The 21,977-nt window shown below is 28.5% G+C and overlaps 1 protein-coding gene across 1 annotated transcript in view; it reads left to right on the top strand.

The window, feature by feature from the left end:
• LOC124819229 (latent-transforming growth factor beta-binding protein 2) overlaps window positions 1-21,977 on the top strand; it is a 72,979-nt gene that overhangs the window by 43,544 nt on the left and 7,458 nt on the right. The window contains exons 3-11 of the mRNA XM_065818540.1: window positions 2,100-2,279; window positions 2,770-2,907; window positions 2,996-3,124; window positions 3,295-3,465; window positions 3,568-3,711; window positions 3,829-3,963; window positions 16,576-16,713; window positions 18,239-18,415; window positions 18,672-18,794. Of these exons, the coding sequence (XP_065674612.1) occupies window positions 2,100-2,279; window positions 2,770-2,907; window positions 2,996-3,124; window positions 3,295-3,465; window positions 3,568-3,711; window positions 3,829-3,963; window positions 16,576-16,713; window positions 18,239-18,415; window positions 18,672-18,794 (1,335 nt within the window). The remainder of the gene's footprint in view (window positions 1-2,099; window positions 2,280-2,769; window positions 2,908-2,995; window positions 3,125-3,294; window positions 3,466-3,567; window positions 3,712-3,828; window positions 3,964-16,575; window positions 16,714-18,238; window positions 18,416-18,671; window positions 18,795-21,977) is intronic.

Raw genomic sequence — 21,977 nt, 5'->3', positions numbered from 1 at the left:
ATGTTTTAACCGGGAGTTACCTTTTTCGGGGAAATACTTCATTTCGCGTCACCGGCGCGAGTAGGTGCCATATTTTGTGTGTGTGCCGACTGACTTATCGAAAATAGTAGTGTTTAAATAAGTTATATAAACATATATTTATAAGGGTGTCCCAAAATTTCAAAAAAATTTTACTTGGTGTTTTTTCCCATTCTACTTGATGTCCTGATTCTAAAAATATAAAAAATTATAATTTTACACTTGTTACAATATGCATATTACTCCTTGTAGGAAAGCTTGTGATCATTACATTTAACATTTTCTTGTGCTTATTGGAGTAGGCATTCAGTTTTTGCTGTATACACAACACATACAAGTGTACACAGTTTATAGTACAAGTGTACGCAGTTTACAGTACGAGTGTACGCAGTTTGCAATATCCGGTCTGGTGCATGCTGAGATTTCGAATTAAAGCTGTGTTTGTTCTTAAAGTTTTCTGTTTAAGATTTGTGTTATATTCTTTTCAAATTTCATCACTGTGAAATAATATTTACTAACCTTATTTAATTTGTATTAGCTTAAGTATTATTAAATACGATTTTAATAAAATTGGAAGAACTAAGTGTAAAAGAAAAGCAAGTGGAGAAAAGAGGAAGAATTCTATACAGACAAACCCAAGAAGGCTGATTTACCTTCTTAAATACCCACTGAATAAGCTTCCACAGAATCAACTTCTAAGTGTTGGCAGTGTGTTGAGACATTTGTAGTATGTCTGGTCAACAAGGTGACAAAATAACAAAAGAATTGAATTTCTCATATTTGCCTTTTTAAAATCTAACTCATGTTTTTTGTTTATTTTAGATCTCCAAGATTCAAACCAACCAAGCAACTGGTTGCATGTCCACAAGCTCATGTAGGGTTTGATTTACTTTGTAGAGATGTACCTTGTTCTACAGCAAATAAAAGATGCATTTCTTCATCTGTAATAGAAATTTGGAAAAAAGCTGGTTTTGGTGATTTCATATTGAAGGGAGCTTCTGTAAGAGAGAAGATTCTCAAGCTAGATCAGAAGTATAAAAAGATGCGAAAATTACGAAGTTTAAACTGGGATTCAAGTCAAGATAGGTTTGAAAAGATGCAATTGGATTTTATTAAGGAAAGTAACTGTCTCTTTGATATTTCTGTTCCTAATATTGAGGATAAGATTGCTTCTGATCGTCTTTATTCTAAGAATGCAAAAGATGAGGATTTGCTTTTCTGCAAAGACCAAAAGGGTGAAAGGAAACAAAATATTTCAGAAGAATTAGACAAAAACTATCAAAAAGCCATGATTAACAAAGAACAAAGATATCAGAGACTGTAAAGGATAAAAGAAACAGAGAAACTGAAAATCAATACATACTTGCTCTAGCAGAAATGCATGAACAGGAAAATTCCTTTGAGTATGAAAATTCTAACCCTAAATCTGATAATGAACCATCCTCTGAAGAAGATTCTGATAAGGAAAATATCCGACATAAATCTAAACCAAAGGTTTTCATACATTTCATTCAGGACTGATATGTATGAAAACCAAAGGTTTTCATACATATCAGTCCTGAAGAACTGATAGAATGCACAACTGCAGCTGCTGCAAGATATAATGTTGGCATAAGACCTCAAACTTCAATAGTAGCAGCTATATGTAAAAAAGGTGGTGTGAGTCTGGATGAAATCAACTTATCAAAAAGCACAGTCCATAGAATAAGGTTTGAACAAGTTGAAGGATTAGGTGATCAGATAAGACAGAACATATTTGACACATTGAAAGGAAAGAGACTTTGTCTTCATTTTGATAGAAAACAAAATTATCAAATTTTAGTAACTGAAGAAATTAACATCATAACTTCTAAATATATTTTAAAATGAAAATTTCATTAGTTTATTGTAAAAATATACAAAAAAGTGTATATAGTATAATAGAGTAAATTAAGCTGTAACAAATAATTTTTTTTCCCTAGTTTTTTTTCCTAGTATTATGGTTCATGAGTATAAAATTTTCATCAATAGTTTTACATCAAAGTTTTATAAAGTTATACTATAGCTGTATTAATATTTATATTTAATATCAAATTTTTCAGACTTCTGTTCATCAACTGCATGTGCAAATGTTGCTGATTCAAAATGTAATTCAACTTCAACACCAGGCACTTACGAATGTCAGTGCAAACCTGGTTACTATGCACTTCCTGGTACATGGGTAAATGACAATACTAGTGTAATCAATTATGAAACCTTGAAGTTTCCAAGACAATGTCAAGGTAATGTTTTGCTGTCTAGTTAATATTTTATTGATTTAAAAAAAAAAGAAGCTAATATTCTAATATTTTTTGATTTTAATTAAATAAAATAGTCTAATAAATAAAATGCAAAATGAGTTAAGAGTTCCACAAATGTTTTCAGACTAAAATGAAAAACTCTAAACACCAAGCTTCAGACTCTAAAGTTAAGAAATAAAAGATTAAAAAAAGCTAAAATAATAATAAAAAAAAAATTAAATAATAAAAGAAACATTTTATTTATAGGAGCATTTTTTAAGTGCTTCTATAAAAGTATAAAAAACCCTCAAGTTTTTTTTTTTTAAAGTTTAGTTTATGTAAAACTAATGATTATGTTTTATTATATTTTTATATAAATGTTTAGATTATGTTTTATTATATTATTTTTTAAATATTATTTTATATTTTTTGCAAACATCTAGCTCACTGTGAAATTTAATGATTTTGTAACATTGAAATATATAATTTATAGATATAAATGAGTGTGAAGATTCTTCTATCTGTGCTGAAAACTCTGATTGCTCAAATACTGATGGTTCATATGAATGTATTTGTAAAAATGGTTTTGTTGGTGATTACGCAGTAAGCGACAATAGGAGGAGATGCTATGGTAATAGTACTTCTGTGTATAAATAATGATGTTTCTATCTTTTCAATCTAATGAGTATTACAAATTTTCAACTTTATGTTTATTGTAGATGTAAATGAGTGTGCACAAAGAGCATCGGTATGCCCAACTCAAACTGTTTGTGTTAATACTTTTGGTTCATACAAATGTATATGTGGAGGTGGAAATCAAACCAATCCTACAACTGGAGTATGTGAAGGTAAGGTTTTTGATTCAAAAATAATATGTTGCATGTGCAATTTTATTATCTTTACTTTTGAAGATTTTTTAAGTTAAGAGAATTTCAAAGATGAATTTCTAATTTTATAAATAATGCTTATTATAGCAGCGCTTGTAACTATGGGCTATAAATTTCTTTTGACTTTGTAGATGTTAATGAGTGTGTTCCTAATGGTGTGACTATTTTTAACAACCCATGTGATCGTCAATTACCTGTTACTCTTAATTTTACTACTTGCATAAATACTATTGGTAGTTTTCAATGTGTTTGTCCTGATGGTTATCTTGCTCCCCGACCTGAAGACTTTTATACTTGTCGAGGTTAGTTTTAAAAGTTCTGGTAATTTTCATTTTAATTTATTCGCTGTATCATTTCGAAAAATTACAGAAATAAAAAGAATCAAAATGTTTGATTGTTTATAGATCTGGATGAGTGTAGCATGAATCAGAACAACTGCTCTGTTAATTCTATATGTAACAATTTTAGTGGAGGTTTTAATTGTACATGTAAGAGTGGATATAGTACAAGCAGTGGAGGGGTTGAAACACTTTCTGATCCATGTACAGGTATTGAAATGTTTATAATGTTTTCAAAACTTGATGAATTTTTTTTATTTTTTTGTTTTTTCTCTTTGATGTTGTTTCTTCTGATTAATGTAGTTTGACAATATTTTTCTGAAATAGATACTAATGAGTGTGCTAAAAATCTATGTTTGAGTCCTCACTGTTCTTGTGTAAACACTGTAGGAAGTTATTTTTGTATATGTGACAATGGTTATAACCTGCTAACATTCTTAAATGGAAGCTACACTTGCGTTGGTATATTTTATTGGTTTTTTACATATCTATTTTTCTTTTGTAAACTATTTTATTGCATACCATATCTCATATGCAACCCTCGGAATTAGAAAAAATGAGATCTGCAATAAATCGCCAACCTCAAACTGCTAGAGGTTGGCATAAGGTCGGCAAAAATAAATTGATACATAGGGGTTACCATAAAACATAGAAACAAGGTTGGCAATTTTTTGCCCACCTCAAATACTTAAGATTGGCAGTTAGGTCAGAATTGCCGAATGCTGACCCTAATTCCGAGGGTTGCATATGTGATTAAATATAAAATATATTGAGGTTCATTCAGAGCGGATACAAAGGAGTTGGGTTGAAGTGGATAACTCCCCCCACCCCCCAAGCAATTTCAAATGTCACAAAATTTTTAACAATTTTTAAAGAAATAACAAACAATAAAAAATAATTCTGCAGCTAATTATTACAGGGTGCGTAAAAAGTTCACAAATGATATTACTTCTTTCATTGTGTTAATTGTATTTTTTACAGCTAACACAGACAAGCATTTAGAAGTCGTTAAGTTTAAAGCATGGTTGTAACATGGATTTTTTATTGCGTTTGGTAGGATCTTCTATAATTTCGTGACAGCTCCGTTGTTTTCAACTAATATAAGGCTGCATCCATCAGTACCTATACCAATACAATCCTTTAAATTAAGATCAAATTTTGTCAATTTGTTTGCAACTGTGTTTGCTAGCAATTCTCCAGTTAATACAGGTTCATAAGTAAAATCAGAATAATTTTCAGTATGTCAGTTTACAAAACCAATAAAATCTTTTTTGTTTTTAATAACTGTGAAATTTTTTTCACAGTTATTAACATCAATATATTTAAGTATGACTATCAATCAAGAACTATGATGGGTATAGGTATAGGTTGCTTCATCAAATATAATGCTATAAAATTTTCCTTTCAAAATTCTTGTTTTAATTAAGTCATGAACTTGTTTAGCACATAGTTCATTTATTTCATTTTGAATACTTTTACTTATGTACGTTGCTTTAGAATTACAGTTATTTAAGTGGTTTTTTAAAATATTGTCCCCAGCGCTCAATTAAAATCAAAGCAATTAAATTAATTATTGAAGAGTTTTCATTTAATTTAATGATAAGTCCATCATCGCAATAACCTCTCAAAGCAATGTTTTGATGACCAAGAAGTATTATAAACTCATTTATTGGCTTCAATCTGTCTCAATTTTCTTTAGCCTATTTAACCCTACCTTTGTTAACTAAATTATGTACATCTGTAGACAGACATTCATATGTTCTGATGAAATCTGATGCTGCCAACATTAGATTTCATCAGAAATACAGCATGGTCCTGTATTGTTACAATTTTAATTCTTTTGACAAAATAGTCTGCTAAATTGCTCTTTACCCTGGTGTTCATTGGTGGTCAGTGGTGGTCATTGCAGCTGATAGAATAAAATGTCATTTAAAATAGTAATAAATATATGTCATTTAAAATATTATTAAACACATTTTTGTTTTCTAAATGAGAAACTAATTCATAAAAAACTATTTCAGTTATTTTTCTTTAAAAAAGTATGTTTTTCTTCATATCTTGTATTTAAAAAAATGTGTGACAACTTCAATTGTTAAAATGTAAATACTTTTATATTAACATTTTAACCCCTAAAATGGTTAAATCACATAAATAAATTATACTACAAATTCAAACTGAAATTAATATTAAAATGAAATCTATAAATTTTTTTTGTTTTGTTTTTAGTTGTTAGAAAGTTTTTAAAAACAGAACAATAGAAACTTTACTGTTCTTTTTTGTTATTTAATTATATAATAGAATGCTATTTTTTAAATGCTATAAAATAGTTTGCTAACGCTTTATATGTATATAAATAATTTTTTAAATAAATGTTACAGGGTGCATAAAAAGTTCGGGACCATTTTGCAAAACACAGTATTTCATTTACAAAACACAGTATATTTCATTTGCAAAACAGGTTATGAATGTATGTGCACAGGTTATGAATGTATGTACACAGTTTGTCAGACATAGTTATTTACATGTTCTCCTCCCTCTACCTGGATGCACTTTTTTAACCTCTTAAGAAAACCATCCACAGCCTTAGCAATTGTTTCCATTGGGGTTTCTTTCCAGGCTTTAATCAGGTCTTTTTTTAACTCTTTAATCGATCGATGGGGTTTCATGCAAGCTTTGGTCTCTAGAATACTCCAAAGCGAGTAGGCCAACAGGTTCAAGTCTGGTGAGTTTGACGGCCATTCTCCAATCTGTCTCTGAGAGCTAATTTCAACTTTGATAAAATCGGGAAAGTTCTCTTCCAGCCAAGTTTGAGTCTGTATAGCCTTGTGAGAGGGTGCACCGTCCTGTTGAAACATCCATTCTTCATCTCCAAAATGCTGCTGGGTCCAAGGCAAAAGTTTTTCTTCAAGCATCGGTCGATATTCAGCACCAACCATTGTGGGTGATTCCTGCCCAGACCATCACTTGCTGTGGCTTGTGTTGATGGGAAATGATTATTTTTTCGAGTGGCAGGGGTTCCTTAGACCAACTTCTGTCATTTTGATTGTTATGAGCTTGCTCAACATTGAACCATTTCTCACCAGATAACAGAATTTTTCAGTGTCGCCCAGCACCAAAATGTTTCAGAAGCTTCCTGCATCGGTTCAAACGTTTTTGTTTCATCTCTTCTGCAAATAATTGAGCTGTAAAATGTTTCCTGGCTTTTAATCCAGCTCCTTTCAGAATATTTTGGACTGATCCTTCAGAAATTCCAACAGCTTTGGCCATTTTTCTTGTTGAGTTCTTCTATGTTCGTGGGTTTCTTTTGATTCGACCCAAGATCTTATTCCAGTTAGCTGGAGTGTTGGCAGTCTGAGGATGTCCACTTCTCTGTCTGTCTTCATAGCTCCCAGTTTATTGATATCGTAAAAAGTTCATCTATCTTTTTTAAAACGTTATAGAAAAATGGTCTTGGACTGCCAATAAGGTTTTCCTCATCTTTTTATTGTATTGTGGACCTTTTTTAGTCAAATCTTTTGCTGTTTTTTGATTACCCCCAAGGACAAAGTCCTAGATCCACCACTGGGTTCACTTGTGCATATATATTATTTAGTTTTTAAATAAATCAATTTATTTTTTTATTTATTTAGTTCTTCCTAAAGAACAGGGTAGAGGAACCAATAGAGTTATATGCAAAGTATATAACTCTAGTGGTTACTCTAAAGTGACCCTTAAAAAAAGGCCAAAAAATAAAAAAACATCCAATAACTTTTTTTTACTTTTTTTAATTTATAAATATTTTTTTTTTTTACAGGCATTTAAAAGTGCGTTTATTACCACTGGGGGTTTGAGTGTGCATAACATTGACAGATTGATTAGGCCATAAAAACAATGTGTATGTACATACATACACACACCAGTTGTAGCTATGTACTAGTACATACACCAGTTGTAGCTATGACTAAGTTATTAAATTTTTTAAATTTTTGTGATTTTCTTTTTAACTTTCTAAAATCTTCACTATATTTTATAAATGCATTAATATCTATTACTAGCAATAAGCAATCTATAATACAAGTTATTACAAACATATTAGTATAAACAAATCATGGATAATAATTAAACTTGATATATTATCTGAAATATATGATAAAATACAAATTTATGTATATATAATTTTTTTAATTCTGCTCCCTTTTAGTTTTGGATTTAAGTTAACAATTTAAAAAGACTACAAAACAAAAGAAGTTCTTTTAAAAATCAGTTATAACTGCAGGCACCTCAAGAAGATAAACCAAGTACAAGTCTGCTACAGTCCAAACTAAACTCTACACTGCCAACTACAGTTTTCCAATACCTAAATTTAAAAAAAATGGAAAAAAAAAATAATCTTAAAATGCAAACATTATTTTACAGTTTATTTTTAAAAGACTTTTAAAAAATTAAGAATAATAAAAACATGGAAATAGTAGGCTAGTTCAACAGCCTAGCTCTACATTTTAAGTCACTTTAGCTAGGTTAATGCCCTAGCTCAGCATACACTGCAAGTCACAGCACTTGTTTGGCTAGTTTCACAATGCTAACATTACAATATACATATATATATATATATATATATATATATATATATATATATATATATATATATATATATATATATATATATATAAACAAATTTAAAATATATTCTACAAAATAGAGTGCTCAATGTTCTTAAAAGAACAGAGCAATTATAAAGTATTAGAAAATCACTTAACAAAAATTTTTTTCATTTAACAATCTGTTTCATCAATAAAGATTTCTGATGAGTCTTTTTTGATGACAAGGTACTTTTCTTTATAAACTGATATATTGCGCTTTTGTACGTTATGTTTTGTACGTTAACCTTTGTATGTTACATTTTGTAATTTTGAGAAAAGTAATATTTTTTTGTTCTGGTAAATAATTTTTTAAACATAATTTAATATATAAATTTGAATAAGTTTTGTAGATGTATAAATTTATTATGTTTGCAAAATTCAATATTTTCAGGTAACATTAAAATGAAGAGAAAATTTGATGGTGCAAGTAAAAGGCGGCAGAGAAAAGAGTTGGCTGAAGAAGCATGCACAAATTCGAAGAAATTATATTCCTTTTTTTCAAAAAATCACAAAATACAGTTCATATTGAACCAGCAAACCAATCTTAAAGTGTGAGTGACAGTAGTAATATTGAAAATGAAGTTGTTCCAATTGCAGAAGACCCAAATTCGGAACAACAACCAGCAGAAAATTTAAATATTGTAAACCAGGTTGAACTCGAAATCTCATTACAGGAAGGTGAAAGTGCAAATAATATTCAAGATATGGAACCAGAGACAACAGATCAAACTCATCAAGATAATCCGGTCAATTTTATTGACATTGGGATTATCAACAAGAACAATTCTAGTCAAGTGAAGTCTTTTCTTAAGATTACTTGCTTTAAAATTCCAAATAATATTGTTCAAGGCTCTAATCATTATGCATTTCCCTATTGTTTATTAAACAAAACTCTTGCAAATGGAGAAACATGCAAAAGAGACTGGTTGTGCTGGAGTATTGAAAAACAATCTTTTTATTGTGTACCTTGTTTTCTTTTGAACAAAAATGTGGCAAATGTGTCATTTTTCTCTGGTTCTGCAGGATGGAGCATTAGTAGAGGTTGGAGAAGATTGAAAGATCGCATACTGTCACACAAAAATTCAATTTACATAAAGAAAACTATGTTGTATGGAAATCTGCTTGTAGAGCAGCATTATGTGAAACTTCAGTTGATAATTTACTTTTATCTGAACTTAAGGCTAAAATTGAAAATTGGAATAAATTATTCCAATGTATTCTAGATGTTATTTCTTTCTGAACGTGGATTAACACTTTTTAGTTCAAATCAACAAATAGGTGATCGAGCGAATGGGAATTTTTTAGGTATTATCGAACTTCTTAGTTTGTTATGTTAAAATTTTAGACAATTCAAACTTTTTAGTTGAAGAAAGATTTATTTTATTTGAAAATTTTTCAAAAAAAAACTAAAAGAAAAATTGTTGCTCGAACACTAGAAATATTGAAAACTTTGAAGCTGGATTTCGAAGCCTGCATAAGTCAAGCTTACAACAACTGTGCTAATATGGCTGGAGAGTATAACAGTGTGCAAGCGGTTTTGTTAGAACAAAATCCAAACTGTGTGTTTTCTAGCTGCAGAAATCACACATTAAATTTAGTTGGTGTTGATTGAGTTGAATCATCCAAAGAAGCAGTAACATATTTCGGAACAATTCAGGAAATGTACAATTTATTCAGTAGCAGTCCACAAAGGTGGGAAATTCTAAAACAACATCTTCCTGTTTTAGCATGAAATGTCCGAAATAAGATGGTTAGCATGGATTGATGGTGTTAAACTAGTTGCACAACATTTAAATTCAATAAAAAGTGCTTTAAATGAGCTTGGGGTGCTACATTTAACAGCCCATGCTAAAATGGAACTCAATGCTATTTAAAGGTATATTTCCAAATTTGATTGCATTTTGATGTCGTCTATCTGGATGAAGCTACTCACAATGATTCATCAGACATATCTAATCATTGAAGCACGCCATGCTACTCTTGATGTTGAAAAGGATAAGATTGAAAATCTATGTAAGGAGATTCAAAGGTTGCAAGAAATATTGGTGTTTCATGTGAGTTTTTAACTAATTGTCATTTGCCAAGTCAAGATGATGCTGAGCTGTATTTTAAAATCAATGTATATTTTGTCATCATTAACTCGATTCATTCTGGCCTCACGTGATGATTTCAGTCGTTACAAGAAGTTTCTAAACTTTTTGGATTTCTATGGCAGTTTAAAAATTTGAATGACAAAGATCTTGTATTGGCTTCTCAACATTTTCAGCACAAATATGACAAAGAAATCTTACAAGAACTTGAAAATGAGGTTTTATTTCTTAAAAGAATCTGTGGTGTTAATTTTAAACTAGACTGCACAGCAGAAAAGTTGCTGGAAGGAATTCTTGGACTTGGTCTTTTTTAGGTGTCCTTCCAAACATTCCAATTGCATTACACATTTTTATTAGTTTGCCTGCATTGACGGCTTCGGGTGAATGCACATTTAATGTTTTAAAGCAGGTAAAAACTTATCATCGTTCAACTATGGGGCAGGAGCGGTTGAATGGACTTTCTATATTGAATATAAATTATGATATTGCATGAAAACTGGGTTTTTCAAATATAATTGCTGCATTTTCACAACAAAAAGAGAGAAAAGTATTTGTGAAAATTAAATAAAACTAATTCATTCTGTTTTATATACATTTATTGAATTTCTTTAAATTTCATTTTCAAAATGTGACCATAATTTAGTTATTCATTTATAGTGATTTGCAAATAATTTCCTATTGAAAAAAACCAATAAATAAAAATAAATGAATAATTATTTATGTAGGAATCATACATTTGTGAAATTTGAATTGTAACATTCACAATAAAGTAACAGCGTAACACTCCACTCGTGCAGTGTAACGCTCCGCTTTTAGTATTACAAGTTTCTTGTTCTAGTCGTATACAATAAAGTAACAGTGTAACACTCCACTTGTACAGTGCAACACTCTACTTTTAGTATTACAAGTTTCTTGTACTAGTCGTAGTAGACTAGCACAAGAAACTTGTAATACTAAAAGTAGACTAGCACATTTCTTGGCTAGTTGGCTTGATAAATGCACAAAAAGCGCCAAATCTGTGAGTGACGGTCTGTCTAAATAATTGCAATTATTCTGAAAGTTACACATTTATTTGGTCCCGATCTATCTGAAGACTTAAATGGCTTTGCATTAACTTGCGTTGCATTTTAAAAATTTGCATTTTAAAAAAAGGAAAATTTTACGCAAATCTTCCTTTTTTTAAAAATTTGCATTTTAAAAAAAGGAAGATTTGCGTAAAATTTGCGCAACTCTTCCTTGCAAAAGGAAGAGTTGCGCAAATTTTACGCAAATCTTCCTTTTGGGGCCTCCAATTTATAATAGGCCCAGGCCTCTCCAAACCTCTGAAAAAGCCTGATTATATATATATATATATATATATATATATATATATATATATATATATATATATATATATATATATATATATATATATATATATATATATAAAATAAGAGCAAGTTGTTAGCTTCTGAACAATTTAATTAACTAGTTTTAATGGCTTCATGTTTGTTTAGTATAATTATTTTGACAACAATAGTATAAGCAGTTTGAAATTAGGCATAGGAAGCCTGATAAAGTATACCTTCAACTCAGACTTCAAGTTTTATTAACTTGCGTCTTTGACTCTTTTTCCAGCTTTTACCTTTTTTGAACTCATAGATTTGCTTCTCGAGTTTCTTGCTGCAATTCCCTTAATATCTTTAAAATGTTTAAATTACATACAAATTAAGAACAACTAAAATTTTTATTTAATATTAGCATTATTTATCAAAAACAAACAAAATAGGTGTAGCTGTGTAATTTTAGATTCCAATTGACAGAAGCAACTACACTATTGATAAATTAAATTAAAAATTTAAGTTGAAGGGAGCCTAAGAGACAGCAATTGGTTAATGGCTCCAGCTCAGATCTTTTCCAGAAACCTATGACTTTAGGTCTCATAGCTCGAGCATACTTTTATACTCAGCTCCATAACCCTATTTGACATTTTTTGCTACCATCTCTGTTTCTTTTTGGTTTGTGCTCTTTAAAAGTTTATTCAAGTTTTTTTCATAGTTTTCTATATGTTGTTTTTATATATGTTCCTGTCAATTTTTGAATTGCACAATATATAGTGAATTGTTGATTGTAGTTGAAAGTTGATCTCATTCTGACATCAACTTCTATAATCAACTACCAAAAAAGAAAGCTCAATGAAGTCGTAGAAAGCTTTAAAAAAAAAATCTATTCTGAGAATGTAACACCAGGTCATAGAGGTCAATTTTTAGAGATTATGGAAGACTCAATATAGCGATTATCAGTTATTCCAGATCTTGCAATATGAAGCTTATCAAAATACTCAAATGTACAGCCAAAAAGTACTTATTTTATCAGCAATACCATTACCACTATTAAATTATTCAAAAGAATATCTCATTGAAATTTTTAAATGTAGCAAGTAAGGTTTTTGAATTCAACAGCACAAAATTATTACTTTTTTAATGTATGAAAAAAAATTTATTAGAAGCCATTTTTTGTTAAGATAAACAATTGATTTAGTCAGGATGCAAAGAAAAGACTTAAGACCTCTTACATTTAATAAAACAAGTTAACACTTCAAAAGATGGATCTAGTTCTTTCAAAACACTTCCTAAATTACATTTTTTCATCAGGACTTATTCCAGATAAAGCATATGAGACAAGCAAAATTACTTTAACCAATGGTCATCAACACCTACATTTTTGCAACATTTTGCTAGGTGGAATATCATAAACTCTTATAGCATCTATTATAGATTTATAAATCAATCTGTTTTATTAGATTAATAGCTTTGGAAAATTTTTTTAAAGAGAATAATCTGATAAAACAAGAATAAACTAGAGAACAGCATACGAAGGTATAAATGGGTTTATTTCTGTAAAAAAATATGTTACTAAAGCCTCCACAGATACATGCTCAATAAATGACATAAAAAGGCATTTAGAGAAAGCAATGCATGTTTGATTTTTTATCCACTTATTTCTGGTCTTATAGATTATTAACTACTTTATTTTTAGTTTGTTATTCACCTCATTTACTGAAACGTTGTTCTACATTTGCATAGTGAAAGGCAATTAGTCACAAAAAGCTAAAGACTAATGTGGTTGCAAAAGTGCTGTTGCCATGAGGTACATTAATACATATGTTAGTGCTAGGAATAACTGTATGTCAACACAGGATACCAAGAAAGGTATTTTGTTTTTTGGAAGTTTAAAAGATTTAAAAGTATCAGTGGTTGAAATTGACAAGTTAAACCTTCAGTTATTGATGTTCATCAAGTCGTTCAACTCATTGATAGCAAGATAACGAGTATTCGTTCAATCCGTTTAGTTTCATACATTGATAATGGAATGACATTATTACAATACTTTAATGGTGGTAAAGGGAAAAATGTTCCGTATTCAGGATTACAATTCGCTTCTAGTTTAACAGAGATAAAACCATTTGAACATTTTAACAGAGAAAAAACTATTTGAAAGTGGGAACTAACTAGAACTGGGTACTAAGTGTACCATTTGAAGGTGGGGAAAACTTTAGTGCCTATAGAAACCAAAAGAAACAAAATAGATTTCTTTTGTCTACTGCAGTGAGTCATCATATCATATGTTTTTTTGATACTGAAGTTGATCTCCATATTCGGAGGTCAACTTCAGATACTCCAAATATAGAAAATGTCTACAGAACAAACATGCATCAATGGATTTAATTTTATTACATCATGCTGATTTGCTTGTTTGTCTAAACTTCAAATCTTGTTTGATGGTCTTTCTTCAAATCTGTTAAGGGAATTTATACTAAAATGATAGTTATGGAAAGCAAATTTAAATTTAAGTGCAACATTGATAATACAGTATGACTATAACTGTCCGTAAACATATAAGATTTGCAACTAAGCAGAAAGATTTCTTATATAAAGAGTTCATAGTTAAAGAAGAAACTGGAGGTAAAGCAACATCAGAAAAATCTTTAAAATGAGAACAATGAAAGATAAAGAAAGTTCTAAGTTATTTAGGTCATTGAACACCTGAGTGGACAGTAAACTTTTTTTTACTAAGCAGAATGTCTGAATAATACTGGAAAGGCTTCTTTTTTTTATAAAATTTGAACAGGTTGAAGTTGTTGAGGACATAACAGCAGAATCCAGTCAAAGACGTATTTGCAAATGGCACTATGTTTTTAACCAATGTCGAACCACTAAATAATGTTAATGTTGGGGCATTTGTTCTGTTTGTAAAGAGTTATGAAAACCACCAAAACACTCTGTTAGGAATATAACTTGATTATGGTGTTTTAATCAACTTTATGATTCAAATAAAAGTTTCTATTAGCCACATCCTGAACTGAAGTCAGGTATAACACACAAGATTTTTGATATTTCTAAGTAAGGACATAGGGAAATTTTGTTTTAGCATAGCCATTACAGAAGCGATAAACAAATGTTATGTAAAATGAACTCTTTGTTTTTTATTATAGTTTCCATAGTGTTTTTATTGTTTGTTTGATTTTTCTGTCAAAAATCTTTTTTGAATTAAAAGTTCTAGAATCAACCACCAAGTCTTTTAGTTTATTGAAAGTATTTTTAAAGTTTATTGAAACCATTTTCAAAAAACTAAACTTTTATAGTTTGTTGGCGTATTGACTTTTTACTTGTCAAAGTTAGCATAAATTTCATTGTTTTCAAAGCAGGTTAGGTTTTGAGACATGAGTTTTTGAGAATGATTGAGTGAAATTTTAATAATTTTGGCTTAGTTTTAAAATGAATTCAACCATCTTTCTAGTGGATACAACATGATTTTCTCTCTAAGAATTTAATACTTTTTAATTTTTAAATAAGCCTAGATCAACCAAAGAATTGATGCTCAAAAGTTCAGAATTTGGGTTATTGAATACCCTCAGGGTAGTTTTGAGTAATGGGAAAGTGTGTTATAGGCATGTTAAAAGCTCCATTTTTTTATTAAATGTATAAAAATTGATGTGCTATTTGCTTTTTATAAATATTCAGCAATTATTTTCAAATAATTTTTTTTTTATTTAACCTTATTTCAAACAATTTTCATAAGTGCATGTAAGTGAAAACATGGAAAATTTGAAAAATGACAAATTCAACATATGAAACTTCAAACTGCAATAACTTTTGAACTGCTCAGAAATTTGGTCTCAAATGTTCAGGTTTTGGTCACAAATGTTCAGAATTTTTTTGTTGATACACTGTTCAATTTCATTAAACAGTGTATCAACAGAAATAATGACATGGCTTATGGGCAATACTTTCTAAAATCTTTATTTTATTTTGGATTTCACAAATATTAAAAAATATTCAGCAAATATGCCGAAATTTTCAAGAATAGAAATAGCTTTACAAGGACTACAATTACTTTTGTTCAAAATTGTTTTTCATATGCCAAAGACAAAATGGTTAAAGTTACAGCCGTTGATAGTTACTCCCCAGCAAAAAAAACTTTTTTTTATTTGTATGTAAAGTTCTGATGATTTCTAGTTTTTGTTTTGCTACAGCCAAATTAAAAGACTGGAAAAATACAGTTTTTTTATTGAAAAGCCATTAAAATTCTGCGAATCACAGAAAGTCTTTATAGCTTAATCCGAAGAAGTCACAACACATTGGTCACATTGGTTTAGGAAAATATTCTAATATCCAGTTTATTGAACTACAACAATCTGAGACCTGTTTTGAAATTCATAAAAATTGAAACTCATATTTTAAGACGATATTTTAGCCTACATCTCAGATTGCAGATCTCAATTGTAGGATAGTATTTCTAATAAATCAGGAAAATATAAAGGAATGCAAGCATAAGAATAAAACAGACTTACAAAATATTCTTTTGTGCTGATCATTCTTTAAACTTTAAAATTGTATCTTCAAGAGCTGATGTTTGTCTAGAAATTATTTTGTTTTTGTTAAACATATTTACAATTATTTTCTTTATCAATAAAACACTGGAAAGTTCATGAAAAAATTAGAATGTATGGTGAAACCATTTTCAAAAACTAGGATGTCTTGAAAGAAATTACTTAAACTTGATTATTGATTATTACAACAATAAAAAATCTTCTAAAAATTTTGAAAAATATTTTTGAGGGCCTAGAAAATTCGGCTTTTGGCCTTCGAGGTTGTATATCTGGCCATCCACATCAGCTTTCATTTGATGGAATAAAGCTGAAGTATTTATATATTTATATAAGTAAAGCATTTAGTATTTCATGTGAACACTTTGAGTATTTTATGTCTGACCCAAATACTTTGTGAAATGATTTTGATCTTTTGTATACTTTTTTAATAGATTCTTTATGAATAAAATTGATAAAAATTTCAAATAAACTTTAAAAAAATATTTTTTCATAGATATTGATGAATGTTATACTGGTACATCAGATTGTGATCTGGATAATGGAAATTGCATTAATCTTGATGGATTTTTTGATTGCAGGTGCAACCCGGGGTATGTTGCAAATATAACTGAACATCATTATGGTTGTCTCGGTAAGATTTAATTAATATAATCATATTGAAATTTTTTGTGCATACACTAGATCAGCAGCTCCCAACCTGTAGGTTGTGACCCCAATGGAGGTTACCATCAGATCTTCTGAAAATAATTTGTTTAGGCTAATCAGTGGTTTCTTTTTATCATTATAAATTTAAGCAATACTCCTTCTCTGACTACAGTCACTGCAGTTTACTTATTTATAATTTTATATAATTATTTATAATTTTATATATTATCAAATATATTTTTATTACCTCAACTTTAAAGTTAATAGCTTTGATACAAAATGTGTCTATTCTGTTGTTGTTGTTGTTGTTGTTGTTGTTGTTGTTGTTTTGTTTAATTTTTTGTAGTAGTAACCATAAAAGTGTGCTAATAACATTATATTATTTATATTATATTATATTAACAATACTGTATTATATTATATTTGTAATGATGTGAATAAGATAAAGAAGATAATAGAAAAAGTTTATAAGAAAGTAAATAAATTTAAAATTAACAAATTAAGTAAAAAAAAAAAGGGGCTGGACTTATAATGCAAATGCAGACAAACTTTTAATTTCATAGTTTAGTCGAATTGCTATTTATAAAAATTTCTCCTATATTTTTAGCTGCAAAAAAAAAAATTTTTTCTAATATATCCTAATCATAGGTCATGCACTTTCCCTACACACTAACTCTTCAGTAGATGCACTTTCTCTACACATTAACTCAACAGTGAATGCACTTTCCACTAATCCACTTCAGTAGATGCACTACACACTAACTAAGCAGTGGATGTATTTTCTCTACACACTAACTCTTCAGCGGATGCCCCTTCTCTACATACCGACTCTTCAGTGGATATATGTACTTTCCCTACACACTAACTCTTCATATATACATGTACATTTAGTCCCACCAACTCTCTTTTTCTTGAATGCATTAATTTTAAATAATGTATTTGACATATAGCCTGCAACATATGTCAACATATAGAGTGAATTTAAAAAAATTGCTACATTAAATAATAAGAATTTTATATATCGTCAGGGATAGTGCAAAACCGCGTAACTAGCATTGGATAATACCACGTATCTACAGTACATTTTTTTTACTGGAAAAGTTTAAAATTTAATTTTTTTTTATTTCAACAGATTTTGGTTTCATTTTAGTATAAAGAGTATTATTCATGTTTTTTGTAATGTCAACAATAGATATTTGTTGTTAAAATTATTAATATCCAACTATAGTAGCCAATGCTAGTTACGCGGATTTGCACTATTCCCGACGTTATTTATTTTTTTACTTATTGTTATGCATTTTCACATTTGTTTTTAACATGAATATGTTTAAAATATGAAATAAATGTTCAAACATGCTATTTAAAATTACATACTATAATATGTTTAAATTATAAAATATATGTCAAACTATGCTATATTATATAACATTGATATTTTTAATATTTCTATTATAATAAATGTTTACATAATATTTAAATAAAACATTTTATATATTTATTTTTATTATTAGACGAAAATGAATGTATTACTATTGGATGTTACAATAGTACGTCTGTAAGTGCAACATGTTTTAATGAAGTTGGTTGTTTTACATGTACATGTCCACGAGGCTATACTGGCAATGGTTATATGTTAGGTACTCAATATTTATCTGCAAAGGGACCTGTAAATGGCACTGGATGTATCGGTAATTTATTTTATTGTATACCATTTTACAAAAGAATGTCTAGTGCATTAAAACCAGCAATAAATAATAAACACGAAAGCTATATTAAAAATAAAACAAATTGTTTTAAACTTTATTTATTCATTTCAAATAATACTAATAAAATCATAATTATAAATGTGAAAAAAAGTTGTGATTTTATTAAAAATTTTAAATTTATACCAATTTTTTTAAATTATTTGAAGAAAAAAATAAATATTTACAATTTTTTTGGTAGATCTTGATGAGTGTCTTCAAAGTCCTTGTGCTCCTAATGAAAATTGTACCAATACCATTGGATCATATAATTGTTTCTGTGATCCACAATTTTTTATTACTACAGAGTATAATGAATGTCAAGGTTTGTTAGTTTTTTAATTAAGAAAATTCTATATTAAATAAATCAATGTCTATTTATTGCATACTAATTTTCATTCTGTTATATAGACTCCTTAAATTTGTTTAAAGTTGGTTTTTAATTTTTGACTTTTTTTCATGAATTAGGTGAATTAATGGGTTTTTTTCTTTTATATATATATATATATATATATATATATATATATATATATATATATATATATATATATATATATATATATATATATATATATATATCAGGGATTATCTTTTTCCAGATATTTCCGGAATTCTGGATATATTTTTCAACTTTTAGTTTTTTTGGATATCCAAAATATTTTCGATACATGCAAGTTTAAGTATATATTTTTGTAAAATATTTGTTTTTTAAGCTTTTTTACTCATCACTCAGAAAAATTATGAAAAGTTTGAAAAAAAATTAAAAATGACTCAGCTAAAAGCAAAATTTAAAGGAAAATAAGGGAAAACATATTCCGGATTTTTTTTTGGATATTTTATCCAAACAGTTTTCTGGATTTTTGAAATATGACCTGGATGATCTATGATATATATATATATATATATATATATATATATATATATATATATATATATATATATATATATATATATATATATATATATCTGTGTGTGTGTGTGTGTGTGTATTTAAATTAGTAAAAACACTTATCTAATTTTTAGTTGTCTTCTTCAAGTTGTTTCGCCATCAGTAAGGCTCATCAGAAGGATCATATATATAGAATATATATATATATATATATATATATATATATATATATATATATATATATATATATATATATATATATATATATATATATTTATATATATATATATATATATATATATATACTCTTGCATGATCATCTTAAAGTTTTTATCATAAAATGTCAGTTTTATGTTTTTTTTAAAGACCGGAAAAAAAAAAAAAAATTTTTCTTATAATTATTTGATAGACTGCCTGCCCAAATCAAACCCTCAGTCGATGTAGCAACACTCCGTTACGAGTCAGGCTATTTGTCAGTCAATGTAGCAGCACTCCGTTGCGAGTCAGGCTATAAGATGTAGAAATACTCTGCGCATGTTTTACAGTTAAAAAATAAAATAAAAACATTCAGAATGTTTTTAAAAACATTCTAGCTTTTTAATTTGTGGTTTTGTGGTGTAATTGCTTCCTGCAATCAAATTAATGCGTTTTGACATAATCTGACCTTAATTTTGTCAGTTTTAAAACCAGAAACAAGCAATGAGCCATTTTTTACCGCAAACACGTTTTCTTAGCCGTAAAGTATAGGAATATATATATATATATATATATATATATATATATATATATATATATATATATATATATATATATATATATATATATATATATATATATATATATATTGCTGAAATTATTATGGATTTTTCAAAATATAATACTTTTGTTTTATTTATTTGAAACCACACCAAAATCAATCAGTTTCGGTTTTGTTGTAATGGGTACAGTGTGGAATTCATTTTTCAGTTGTTTCCATAAGGTCTCAATTGGACTCATGTCTGGAAAGTTACCAGGACATTTAAGTAATTTTATAGATTTTTTTCAAACCACACTTTTGATATTTTTCCAGAGTGGCATTGGGCACTATTCTAGACGACTTTCTAGCACTTTGATGTACTTGTTCTGGTCCATTGTTTCCTTAACTATGTGCAGTCAACTTGTGCTGTACACAGATATGGCTCCTCAGACCTTGATCTTTATTAGAAATTTTACAGTCTTCTTTAAGCAGTCAGGTTTAAACTTTTCCTGACTTTCTTTGAACTTTCTGGGTTCAGTCATCTAAGACTGCAATTACGAAGTTAGAAAAGACCACCTGAAAGAGAAGTGACCCTTTAAACAAAATTTAAGTATTCGAAACTTGTGGTATTCTCATATTTAAAATCATAACGTGCATAGTTTTACATTTCAGTCAAAATCATGACGGTAAAATGTCTGTATCCTTACCTTGCCCCAATTTTCTTCTACCCAAGTTTCATGCTCCTGGGCTCACTCATATTTTTATTCCTTCGACTTTCCAACCTGGATTTCCGTCACTGTGCCTTCAGTTCAATTTTTAAAAGGCGGTTGTTCACAATCTGACGGCTTAAAAGTATACCTTTATCAGCTAATTCCATCACAATTTTCCAACAGGAGGTTCTTCTGTTCTTTTGGGCCATACTTTGTATCTTTCGGTCAAGTTTTGGTGTAGTGGACCACTTTCAACCACACTTTCCAACTCTGGAAGAGTCTGTTTTAATGCCTGAAAATTTTTCTTCATCAGATTCATAGAAACATTAAGTTTTTCGGCAATTCCTTTCTGCTTCAGTCCCCTGTTTTCAAGCAAAATAGTTTTGAATTGAACATGGGTAAAATTTCTTTTACCTATGTTCAATTCATAACTGATAAAAATGATAAATTCTGTAGGTTTTCAGCAAAAATTGTTTTCAGCAAAAATTGTTTTTCAGCAAAAATTGTTTAGAAATGAAAGTAGAACAGATTAGATATCATTTCAACACACTGACTCGAAAACAGATTGAAAAGCCAAGTTACAAATGTCTTTTCGTATGATGTTTCTCTGTTTGTGGACTAATCACTTTAGAAACCATTTTCCACCGTAAAATTTAAAGACAGGCCTTATATAATTGATCCACAAGATGGTGTATGCATTTTACTTAATGAAGATTCAAAAAATAATTAGATAAATAATAAGACAATTTTGTCTACCTAAAATTAGAAATTTTTAATGAAGTTGTAGAAAGCCATATCTACTATATTTATGTAACAAATTTGTACCGCATTTTTGTTACATAAATTAAATATGAATTTTTAGAAAAAGAAGAAAAAACGAAAAAATAATGAAAGAAAAGATTGCTGCCCCATACCAAACCTGAGAGTGTAGCACCACTCCGCTGCAAATCAGGCTGTTTGTCAGTCGATGTAGTTACTGAATATGTATATATATATATATATATATATATATATATATATATATATATATATATATATATACATATATACATATATATAAATATATACATATATACATATATATAAATATATATATATATATATAAATATATATATATATATATATATATATATATATATATATATATATATATATATATATATATATATATA

The sequence above is a fragment of the Hydra vulgaris genome, chromosome 14, assembly GCF_038396675.1.
Source record: "Hydra vulgaris chromosome 14, alternate assembly HydraT2T_AEP".
In the NCBI taxonomy this organism is placed as follows: domain Eukaryota; kingdom Metazoa; phylum Cnidaria; class Hydrozoa; order Anthoathecata; family Hydridae; genus Hydra; species Hydra vulgaris.
The sequence above is the reverse complement of the archived record's forward strand: the minus strand, read 5'-3'. Positions and strand labels throughout refer to the sequence as shown.